Raw genomic sequence first — 13,068 nt, 5'->3', positions numbered from 1 at the left:
TTCGTATCCGAGCTCGGAAACGAACAGAACCTATACACCCGATGAGAGGTTCTTCGTCAATAGGTTGATAAGTGAATCAAGGATCTCCTGGGCGATCAGCACTTTTCAACCCTACAAATCTCCTGGCCCAGATGGTGTCATTCCGGCGATGCTTCAGAACGCACCGCCGGTATTGATCACCATACTGAAGGTTATTTTTAGGGCTTGCTTATTGCTGTCGCACGTACCGGCACTGTGGAAAGAGGTAACAGTGACTTATATCCCCAAGGCTGGGAAGCCAAGCCACGCGTTGCCGAAGGACTACAGACCGATAAGTCTTTCCTCCTTTCTATTAAAAACCTTAGAAAGGCTGCTCGACTTGGAGATCAGATCGTACATAAATTGTGACCTTATAAGCAGATCTCAGCATGCTTATATGAAGGGGAAATCGACGGAAACAGCGCTACATGAGGTAGTGAGTTATATAGAGAAGAACATGGATAACTCGGATCACACATTGGCCGCTTTTCTTGACATAGAGGGAGCGTTCAATAATGTGAAGCTTGAATCCATTCATTCTTCTCTAGAGCTTCTGAGTGTCCCCTCTATCTTAATCAACTGGATTGACAGAATGTTGGAAAGCAGACTGATCAACTCCAGTATTGGAGAGAGTTCCGTAAGGAAGTCAGTCACTAGGGGCACCCCACAAGGTGGAGTCTTATCTCCATTGCTGTGGCTTCTAGTGGTGAATGGGATACTCAAGGAGTTTGATAGACTAGGGACTAAAGTTGTAGCATACGCTGACGACGTGGTCCTTCTAATCAGTGGAAAATTCTTGTCGACGCTGTCGGAACTGATGCAGGGTGCGCTGGTTAAGCTCTCTCGCTGGGCTCACCACAATGGTCTTGGGGTGAATCCTGCGAAGACTGAGCTGGTACTATTCACCAGAAAAAGAAATATTGCCGAATTTGTGGAAATGAGTGGCGTTGGGAACGATCGAAAAAAAGACAAAATTTATGAACGCTGTATTTCATTACGATTAAAATGAGCACATAATTTATTCTTGTAACATTTTAAGGAGGAATTAGATGTCTTGAGACATGGTGGCAGATGTTATGTACACGCGAAATTCTAACATAAAACGATTTTTCCAAAAAAAGGAGTCAACAGCGGAACAATTATCTGTTTGTTCCTCTCAGAACGAGAAAACGTGAACAGACTCAACACACATAAAGGGGTCTTCAACTTAAAAACCTTATAGAAAAATAACATAGACCGCAAACTCAAAAAATGTTCAAATGTGCAACCAAGAAACTCATTCACATAATGAAAAATATGATCACGACGTTTAACACAGAAAACATATCGCATAACACTACGGAACAAAAGTTTCAACATAACCATAACTACCCCCGAAAATCTCTGCACAATACAAAAAGTGAGGCATAATCAACGCATGGACCAATTGAATTCTAATGTCTCTAGATAGAACTAAGTCCAAACAGTACAACTTTCTTAAAACAACGTTTACCTTGGACACCACAGAATTCACATGCACATCAAACACTAAACCACTATCGAGCAACCAAGACATTTCATCGACCGTACAACATTTATAGTAGTACTATACATGGAAACATTAATTGAATCCTCTTGCAAGTGTCCGAAAAACATCACTTTAGTCTTTAATATTTAAAAGGAGAATATTTTCGACCCAATAATCCGGAAATTCAGTTTCCACAATGAACCATCTCACTACGGATGAGGCTGATAGACTTTGCATCGACAAAACACATGATAACAGCACCAGATTCAAGCATCTTTACTTTCATAAGAGCACCTGGCTGTCTCCAGAGAATAAGAAATCAGTTTGATAACGTTGTGATTGGACATCGGAAAATTGCAATCACAACAGATAGCCACATCATATACCACTGAACTGACACAATTGCTTAAAAGCAAATATAAAGAGTTTAGGAAATTTAATTTTCCTTTTCTACTTAATTATAATATTTGTTTGTAACAATATGATTTATGATTACACATTTTGATATTAGATACATAAGGAAAAAATTAAATCTTCAAATTGTTTGACTAGATGGGCGTTGGATTTTTACATCCATTTATGAAACAAGTTCATTTACGTGAGTATAGGACGAAGAAATACATCTTGTCTCAAAATTGGTCCTGAATATTTCAAGTCTTCCCTTAACGAGTTGAAATCCGGATAGGGAGTGCAGTCTTTGCGTGGAATAATACATCGGAAGATTAAATATCATTTTCAGCAGCTTATTTTGAACAATTTGCAGTTTCTTGATATGGTTATTTGCAGCGTTTGAAAATAATGGTGCACAATAATATATTATTGGCAAAAATATTGGTTTAAGTATCAATTTTTTCTTCTCTATATTTAATCCAGATTTTCTGTTTATAAATGGATACATAATCCTCGTTATTTTATTTGTTTTATTCACAACATAGGAAATGTGGTCACCAAAATTAAGTTTTTTGTCAAGTATGACTCCCAAGTACTTAACATTATTTTCCCACTCTATGTTGCAATTTAAAAATTGTAGTGGATTTTGGGGCAAAAACATGTTTTCCTCTTCCTCGAGAAATAAATAGCTTGCGTCTTCTCAGGATTTACCATTATTTTCCATTTCTTGAAATAATCATTTAATTTAACAAGTCCTTCTTGAAGATGCTCCAATATCGTATTGGAGTACAATCTGGTACTAGTTATTGAGGTGTCGTCAGCAAAAATTGAAATAACGCAGTTATTTATTGCTGGTATATCAGATGTATATATGTTATATAAGACTGGCGATAAATAAGAACCCTGTGGGCAGCCATTTGGTATATTTACGGTTTTGGATTTGGAAGCTCCAATGTGGACACAGAAAGACCTTCCCTTAATATAGCTGTTTATTATTTTAATAATTTGAAGGGGAAATCCAAATTTATTCATTTTGTAAATAAGTCCGTTGTGCCAGACTCCGTCGAATGCAGCTTTGATGTCTAGTAGTACCATGCCAGTAGATAAGGATTTGATAAAATTACTTTTCACCATATTGTTTATTTTTAAAAGTGGGTGAAATGTGTTATGTTGCCTTCGAAAACCAACCTGTTGTTTTGGCAAAACATTATTGTTGTCTATGTAATCGATTAGTTGCTCCTGAATGACCTTTCCGTATATTTTGCTTATACTGGATAATAACCCAGCAAAAAGTTTGCCTCCAAAGAGGCAGTTAAATGATATGTACAAGTTATCTGGAAGTGCATCAAATTATGCATTTTCACTCATGATTTTTTCAAGAGCGTGACTACTGAAAGAGGCAGTCCATTGCACTGCATTTTAACTGACCCTTTGGCACTGCATTTTAACTGACCCTCTGACACTGCATTTTAACTGACCCTTTGGCATTGCATTTTAACTAACCCTTTGGGGTAGAATTGGAGGCAGTCCAAAGCATGTGTTTTGATACAGGCATTCTGGGGAAATTGTGCAAGCCACTACAAAATATCCCAGAACAAATAAAATGCATTTATTATTTGTGTAAAACAAAAATATTAAGAACTTTATTACATTAACACAAATTTTGAAATTCTCCATTGAATTCAATCGCAAACATGCGTGTTTCCTCCGCTCTCCATTTAATTCAAGCTGAACTATTTTTGCTTCATCTGCTTAATGGGTTGTCTTCCCATCACCAGTTAAGATTTCGACATGTACTCCAACAGCACTCCATTCGGAAATTTTCTTCTCGTGAGTTACCGGAAAAATGTTCACAAATTAAATATTATTTAATTTGTATTAAAAAATGTTTGGAGATGTACAAACTGATTTATGTACATGTAGGGATCTCTAACAACTGCTAATAAAATGTAGCGAACGGAGTGCCTTTTTCACGACTCCGTTTGAACTGATGTTGTTAAAACGAACGACGAATTAAACGATTCTTCTATCGCGCATTAAGTCGATAATTTGTAGACAATTGACGTGCCCCACGGTTTTATTTTAGTCTAGTCTATGCATATGTTTATAATTCCCACGACTGTATCTATTTTATTATTTTTTGGTTTTTAGTACATTTATCTTAAACATTGCAATGTATGTTTAACATAAAACCGTTTAACTTAAAAAGTTTTTTTACCTATTTTTATTGAAAGTTTCCATACTCGTGGAAAATAGCACATACGTAAACAGGCATTTAGAATGTTTGTTAAGTATATAATACCATTTCTGGGCAACATTTTTAAGCACTTGTTGCTTATGCCATCGATGCCAGGTGCTTTTTGTTTTTTAATTTTTTAATTAAACTTGAAACTTTTCCTACTGAAGTAAATTTCAAGCTAGACGGTTCTGGTCGAGAGGAGTTTATGTCTTCCACGGTATTGTTAACGTCGCTTATAGTATTGGCATCGCTCAGAGTTTCAGAAATGGTGTGATTACTGAGAAAGTTGTCCGCTAATATTTCACATTTCTCACCTTGAGTAAAATATGTTTGATTGTTTGTCTTTAGTGCTGGTACGATATTAGACTTTTTTTAATAACTTTTGATAAATTTCAAAAGGAGAGGATGATTTTTCAAGTTCAGTCAGCGTTTTGTTCCATTTTTTATTTCGAAGATTTGTCAATTAGGCATTTTTTTTATTGAGTAAGTTCATTTGCTGTCTATCACTAGTATCTCTGAAACGCTTCCAATTTCTTTTGTATATGTTTCTAAACTGGATCAATTCTTTTATATATTGAGGAATATCATTAGTTGGACTACGAACTCTGCACTTTGGAACACTAACATCAATGGCTTCTTTAATCATTTCTGTGAAATGATTTATGACGTGGTCGATATTTGATTCCGAAGTGTCTTCTATTTGCCTCAGATCAGCTTTTCTGTTGATAAATGATTTCTAAGGATGCCACTTAGCTTTGTTGAAATTGTAGAACGAGTTATCTAATAAATCGACATTATAGTTAATCTCTATTTTAATTGGAAGATGATCGGAGGCCACGTTATTTAGAGTTTTTACCGAGCTTATAAATGTTGGCATATCGGTCAATTAGATATCTAGGGTGGAAGATTGTCTCCTTGGGTCTGCGGGAATATAAGTGCATTCCTGCGGGAACATAACACTGAAAGCATTTGTTTGTAGCATATCATACAATATATTACCCCAAACATTACTTCTTCGATAACCCCAATACTGATGCCTGCTGTTAAAGTCTCCAGCAATAACAACATTTTTGACGCTGGTCAATTTATGTATATCCGACAGGAACTCTTGTTTTTTCTGGGTATCACGAACACCACCATGGAAATAACAAGAAAAAATATTGACAACTTTGTTATTGTAATAAACTTGAATTCCAATATTTTCAATAAGAGATGTATTTATAGGCCTTAACATCTTATGGCGAATATTTTTCCTTATTAAAATAGCAACACCTCCTCTTCTTCTTTCTGCACGATCGTTGCGATAACACGTGAAGGAATTGTGTCTAATTGAAATATTTGAATTTAACCAAGTTTCGCTTAGAAGACAAATATCAATTTCATTTATATTTAGGAAGCTATATAGTTCTTGATGTTTATTGGGAATGCCTGTGGCATTTTTCAGTTCTTCAACTGAAAATAAATTGTTTGGTTCCGTCTGTCTCCAATTAGACGTGTTATTTGTGTTAGGATATTCCTGATGTAATTTATTAGGAAAATTTTGTGCAAAGTTTTGAAAACGTGGGTAATTAGAATGCATTCGAGACTTTTTAGGCTTGAGCCTCTCCCTAAGTTCCAAGTATTTCATTCTACTGGGACATTCCAGGGAATTCGATTTATGTTCGCCCCCACAATTGGCACATTTTAAGCGGGTTTCCTTACATTCAGCAGTTAAGTGGTTTCCTGCACAATTGGCACAAAAAGATTTAACTTTGCACCTACTGGATCCATGTCCGAACATCTGACAATTATGACATTGTGTTAGTTTATGTTTGTTCGGTTTTGATACTCCCAATTAACATTTAAATATCAAATTTTTGAATGGAGTTCTCTAAATTCCTTCATTGTAACCGACTTCCGTTCGAAATAAACAACATAAATAACCTGTTCCTCATTATTTACCTTTTTAATATCCAGACATTTTAATCCTTGTTCAATCAACAGCTTTTTGACTATTTCAGGATCCCTCTTATCATACTTTAGCAGTATGGCCTTATAAAGCTTATCGTATTTTGAACCATACGTAAAAAATTCAAATTCGAATTGCGTTGATGCTTTATCGCATATCAATTTGAAATCATCTTCCTTGGCACATAATAATTTAAGACCAATTGATATCTTTTTAATTGAAAAATCGGTAACTTTCAATACTCTGCACATTTCCAGTACTTGTTCAACTTTGCATTTAAGAAGAGTTATTGGTGGCACTCTCACCTTAGGTTTAGTATCGTTATCGATAACAATTTCGTCACCTGCATTGGTATCTTCATTCTCATCATCAACCGTTTGAAGCGGGTGAAAATAATTCTGATTTTCTCCTCTCGGAGAATTAGACGTTTTAGTCTTTTTACTCATGTTAGAACCATGAGTAACGGAGTCTGCGCGAGACCGTTTAATGTTGTTGTTTTATTTTGAAGAAAAAGAATAAATGTGTGTGGTTTTTTGTTACTGTACTTGCTAATGCGAAATAAACACGTCTTTACTTGAGTAGCAAATGATCTAAAACTGTAAATACTTATTAAACGTTAATTAGTTTGTGATATTAATTTTTTATAATTGAACTTCACGGGATGATGAATTTGAACAGCTTTTATTTATTCCTTTATTAATATTTACATAAATTCAATTCACATGTGCTTACTTTGAAGGTAGAACAAATAAGAGAGAGATCAATAATATAAACGTCAAAAACTAGAAAATGTTAGGGTTGCCAAAATGACAGCTAGTTACTGTTGTTATATTTAATACAATGAGAAATTTAATATTAGTTATTTCAATTACATTGCAACAACTTCCATAGCCTAGTTTAACATTATTGTTTTTAATAAATTCGATTGCAAATACTTATTATCACAACACCCGTTCTCAATCGAGCAGTCCAATTTCGCCACGCAATTTTGAAAAACGTCCAGCATCTAGGGATTTGGTAAAAACATCTGCTTATTGATCCTGAGTGTTGATTGGTTCTATACTAATTGTTCCATTTCTAACATGATCTCTCAAAAAATGATGTTTTATATCTATGTGTTTTGCACGTTTGCTCTTCAAATTTCTTGACATCCCAATGCAACCTCTGTTGTCTTCATAAATCTTAACTGTTACATTATTATTTTCTCCAAGATCTAATCCTCGTAGCCATATTGCTTCTGATGTTGCTAGACTCAGTGCAATATATTCTGCCTCAGATGACGACATTGCAATTGTCTGTTGCGACTCAGGTAACCGACGGTAAAACAGATATCTGGTCTTGAGCATAACATTATGTACATCAGGCTTCCTACAAGTTCTCGATATGGTTTATCAGTGCAAGAATCAGATTCGTTTCTATTTAATTGTAGCCCTTTCTCAATAGGCGTTTTTACACTGTTACATTCGCTCATTCCAAACTTCAGCAAAAGGTTGTCAATGTTATCCTTCTGAGAAATGTACAAAGAACCATTATCCAATTTGATTTTCATTCCAAGGACAATTTTCAACGGGCCTTAATCTGTCATTTTAAATTTTTCTGAAAGCCTCACCTTTAAGTTTTGAATACTCTCCAAATTATTGCCAACTAACAACATATCGTCAAAATAAAGAATTATAATGATTTTATTCTTCAATTCAATATTGGTATATAAGCAGTAATCATGTTTTGATCTGACGAATTCAAGAGATACAATGAAATCATTAAATTTTTCATTCCAACATTTGGGCGACTGTTTCAGTCCATACATCCTTACATACAAAACCTTCTTGTTTCTCCACACCTTGCGGAATTTCCATAAAAATATCTTCGCTTAGGTCTCCATGCAAAAATGCTGTCTTAACATCAAGATGATGGAAATGATATTGTCTCTTGATACCAACAGCCAGTACTGCCCTTATCGTTGTAAATTTTGCCACTGGAGCATATGTTTCATAATAATCGACCCCATACTTTTGTTGAAAACCTCTGGCAACAAGCCTGGCCTTATATTTAGACGGATTTCCCAGGTTATCAGTTTTGATTTTAAACACCCACTTGGATTTTAACAATTTTATATCTTTTGGTCTTGGAACTATATCCCACACATGATTTTCTTGCATCGACAGTAGCTCTACCTCTATAGCTTTTATCCATTTCCCGACATCTTTTCTTTCGGGTATATCCTCATAACTACTAGGAACATCATTCGTACAAGCGTCTGCTTCAAATCCATTGATATAATCAAGTAATCTTTCTGGACGTCTTCTCGTTCGCGTACTTCTTTTATTTTCTACGGGTTGTTCTTCAAAACCATTAAAGGAGGAACTACTCGAATTCTCCGAATCGCTGACATTTTCTTGTTCAATACCATTCGCCATTTCTTCAGCTGTATTTTCTTGAGAATTTTTAGACATGACAACATCTTCGACTTCCCCCTCTTGCTCGTGGCTGCTGCATATTATTTTCGGTTTTGATATCTCCTCTTCAACACACTTGAACGGAAAACTATTTTCGTTAAACTTCGCATCTCGGGCTAGAATGATTTTCATTGACTTAATATCCCATAAGCGGTACCCATTTGGTGCATATCCGATTAACACAGTCTTTTTACTTCTTGGATCCAGCTTTGTCCTTTGAATTTTTCGTACCCAGGTATATGCCGCGCATCCAAAAATTTTTATCTTCGATAAGTTAGGTTTTTCTCCGTACCATAATTCTGCTGGCGTTGTTTACTGCACTTAATGGGATACGATTTATTGTATATACCGCTGCATACGCCGGTTCACTCCACAAGTATTTTGGTGCTCCAGATTCAAATAACATTGCTCTGATTTTTTCTGATATTGTTCGATTGAATCTTTCGGAAACACCGTTTTGTTGAGGTGTATACGCCACTGTTGTTTCTACTTGAATTCCTTTAACTCTGTACCACAAAATTTGATCTTTCGACAAATATTCTCTTCCTTGATCGATTGTTAATGTAGAAATTTTTCCGTTAGGGAACATGGATTTAACTAGAGCCTCGTACTCTTTAAATTTCTCGAACACATCTGACTTTTTCTTCATACAGTAGATTACAGCAAAATTACTGAAGTCGTCAATAAACGTCACGAAATATTTCGAGCCATCCCAAGCAACTGGCGAGATAGGACCGCATACATCCGAGTGTATTCTTTGAAGTAGCCGAGTTGCCCGTGTCCTAGTGCCATTAAAAGGACTTCTGCAATGCTTAGCTTCGATACATATCTCACACAAATCCTTTGCCCCTTTTCTTGACGCACATTATATCATACCATCCTTAATCAACACATCCATTCCTGAGTTGCCGCAATGACCGAGTCGTCTATGCCATAAATTATAATCATTCTTATCACAGGCTAAAGCATTCTTCATAGGAAGGTTAAACACAACTTCATACAGACCATACTGCATGTTTGCCACTGCAACTATTTCCGTTCCTTTTAATATCATCGCACGGTTGTTTAAAAATTTCACATTCAGGCCACAACTGGTTAGTTTTCTCACTGACAATAAATTGTCTCGCAACTCAGGAGCATATAATACATCTTTTACGGTTATCTCGAATCCCTTGTCACTAGTTCCTTCTATATTACCAATCTGTTTCACCAAATCTTCCATTGTTGCAAAACACGATTTCTTTCTCACCAAGTGGTCACTTGCACCGGAGTCTAACTTGAACTTGATTTGATTTGCACATGTTCTTGCCGTTGTTGAATTTTTGTAAGCCATGAATGACACCGCCTTACTCTCTGCAGATCGTGCATCCTTCTGCCAACAGCTTTTAGCTTGGTGGCCAAATTTTCCGCATTTAAAACACTTACCATTGAAACGTTTTCTCTTCGGAAACTTTTTGCTAGAAAGGGCTGTTGATTGAAGCTGAACATCCTCATTTCTGTCACAAAATTTTGATTCTTCGTTTATAAGCCTTTCTTTAGTCATATTAAATGTTAATTTATCTCCTTCTACATTCTACAAAGCTGTAACAAGTGGAACAAATTTTTCAGGCAACGTCAAAAATAATTGGGCCAACACATCACTTTCCTCCATCTTTTCAACTTCAACTGTCTTATGAGATTTTCGAATTCGGCTAAATGACTTACCACCGAAGCACTTTCGGTTATCTTCATTTTAGCAAGCTTTTTCCTAATCAATAGCTGGTCCACAACAGATTTCTTGGCAAAAACTGAATTTAAACTATCCCACATTTGTTTCGCCGTCTCCTTCTCACGAACAAAACTTATACAATCTGCATGAAGGAAGCTCACAATTTTGTCCTTCGCCTTCTTATCCTTCTTTAGGAACTCCGCCCTTTCAGGATCTCCGTCTGGAAGATTGCCGGTTAGAACATTCAACAAATCGAGAGAATCCAAATGAATTTTGATGCGAAACTGCCAATCATCGTACCCTTTGCCGTTAAACTGGGGTATTCCGTGTTGCTCTTTTTCGCCCATAACCTTTTATAATTGAACTTCACGGGATGATGAATTTGAACAGTTTTTATTTATTCCTTTATTAATAATTACATAAATTCAATTCACATGTGCTTACTTTGAAGGTAGAACAAATAAGAGAAAGATCAATAATATAAACGTCAAAAACTAGAAAATTTTAGGGTTGCCAAAATGACAGCTAGTTACTGTTGTGATATTTAATACACTGAGAAATTTAATATTAGTTATTTCAATTACATATGCCACAACTTCCATAGCAAAGTTTAACATTATTGTTTTTAATAAATTCGATTGTAAATACTTATTATCACAACATAATTTGACTATGTTATTTATATAGGGTAACCAAGTAATCGACAACATTCGCGTGTTAGTGTGACAAGACATTCGAAACACACAAAGAACGGCAACTCATAGAATAGCTCTGCTAAGTCGATGGTCAGACTAGCACGATTTCAACATGGCGACGTCAAGTTTATAGGCGAGGGGTATGAAGTAGTGAAACCCATGTACATGGTTTTCTGTGTTTGTTGTGTTGCCTCTTCTTGTTCTTCGTGCAAAGATTTTTTTCTTCAATTTTCTTTCATTTTTATTTTCTCAAGCAAACGTCAACAACAAAACAAACATAAATATATTTAATAATAACATTTAATTAATGAAATAGTGAAAATTTAACTATTAATATTAATTTAATTATTAATGTTAATTATTTTGTGTTGTTTTTTGGGTTTTTTGGTTTATTTATATCTTTTTTTGTTTTTATTGGTATGAGAAACACAACAAACGCGAATGATAAAATAAAGAGGACACGCAAAGATCTTAAATTTCACGTTAACGTGTGTGGACATTAACGAAATTTGAAAAGAAACTTTAACGAAATTGGTTTCATGAAACCTTGCTAGTCTGACCATCGACTAACAGGGTTCAATGTACCAAGTACTGGATTGTACAGTCTCAGTCAAACTTCAATTACCGCATTTGTCCGTGTTACCAGAGCCATTGCGTCTAATTCCGAATTTGCAATGCAAGTAGAATTGGAGAGATCACGTTAAACAGAGAAGTCAGAACAAATAGACGAAGGTGGTTACCTGAAAACGATCAGATCCCTCTGTGTTTGAGTAATAAAACTACAACCGTCTCGTTGGGTTGTAAATTCTATTCTAATTTTATTAATGTTAAAATGAATCTTAAGAACTAAGTTACAAAATAATTCTTAGCCTATCTTCTCTTATTCCATGCACTTATCACTACAAGAATCTCTTCCCTTGCTGAGTGCATTATCACTTGGGCGATGCCTTTATTATCAATGCACCCCAGCCGTTCACATAAACAGCTATCTCTTATGCTCTACATATCTAAAATCCACAGATTTTTTTTTGCCCATTTTACTTAAATATTTTATGGTCGAACATATTAATAGAAAATGTTGCTGCTGGAAAACTGACTGATTAAAATATTTTCCAATATTACACGAAGTTCCCCAACAGCACAACCATTACTAAATCATGTACAAATAATTTGTACACTCTGCTCAAAATAGGTTAATTGATTCAAACGCAAATTTTAATATGCACTATATTCAGCATTAAATTCAAATTTCTTCCTTCGTATTCAATTGCTTGAGTGAAATATCGTGTTCAGTGGTGAAAACAAGAATTGCAGAAAAACCATCGATTATGAAACGAATAGGAGCGTTATGATATTTTGCTTCAGCTGTGATACCAAATAATTTTATTTACATCGCAAAACGTGTTATTTGTTTAAAAAATATATCTTAGTCCCGATTTAGTGGTGAAAACAAGAATTGCAGAAAACCATCGATTATGCAACGAATAGGAGTGTTATGATATTATTTTGCTTCAACTGTCATACCAAATAATTTTATTAACATCGCAAAACATGTTATTTGTTTAAAAAAATATATCTTAGTCCTGATTTACAGTTGTGTTCTGTACCTAACAAAGTGCGAGAAGAAGTTTGTCGGGTCCGCTAGTAATAAATAAAAAACAAAAAATAAAATATAGTTTCAAAAACAATGCATCTGTCGTGTGTAAAATATATTTCTTTACGACCATCACAAAAATATATCTAATTATTTTTTAATGTATTCTTTACTTGCAGGAATCCATGGTTCTTCGACATCACAATGAAGCAGAAAGTCTACATGCGGTTCAACTAATGGATTGGGAAATAGCACTTAAAAAATATGAACTCATCGACCTTGAGAAACAACATCAAATTGACAGCGAACATGTTCCCATAGTTCATGTTAGCGATGATTTTGATTTATTACCCGCTTAAATAATAATGTGGCTTAATAAAAATTAAATAACACTGTAACATGTTTTGTAAATTTCGTTTTATTTTTTAAGCCTACAGATTACGAAATCCTTGCAGACTAAATTAATACAAAATATCTATATACCAAATTAATTAAAGAGAATATTAACAATTT

The 13,068-nt window shown here is 34.9% G+C and overlaps 1 protein-coding gene across 4 annotated transcripts in view; it reads left to right on the top strand.

Annotated features, from left to right (window-relative positions):
- Positions 1-13,068, top strand: part of LOC141403598 (uncharacterized) — a 261,508-nt gene that overhangs the window by 132,171 nt on the left and 116,269 nt on the right. For 3 of the 4 annotated variants that reach the window (XM_073986264.1, XM_073986266.1, XM_073986267.1), the window contains exon 3: positions 12,735-12,953. The exons of the other annotated variant lie outside the window; for it this stretch is intronic. In XM_073986264.1, coding sequence (XP_073842365.1) covers positions 12,735-12,914 — 180 coding nt within the window. In that variant the 3' untranslated portion in view covers positions 12,915-12,953. Of the gene's footprint in view, positions 1-12,734; positions 12,954-13,068 lie in introns of those variants that run through there. 4 annotated transcript variants of the gene reach the window in all.

This window comes from Musca autumnalis, unplaced genomic scaffold, assembly GCF_047663935.1.
Source record: "Musca autumnalis isolate F117 unplaced genomic scaffold, ASM4766393v1 scaffold_4, whole genome shotgun sequence".
Lineage (NCBI taxonomy): Eukaryota > Metazoa > Arthropoda > Insecta > Diptera > Muscidae > Musca > Musca autumnalis.
This window is presented reverse-complemented; position numbering and strand designations above follow the sequence as displayed.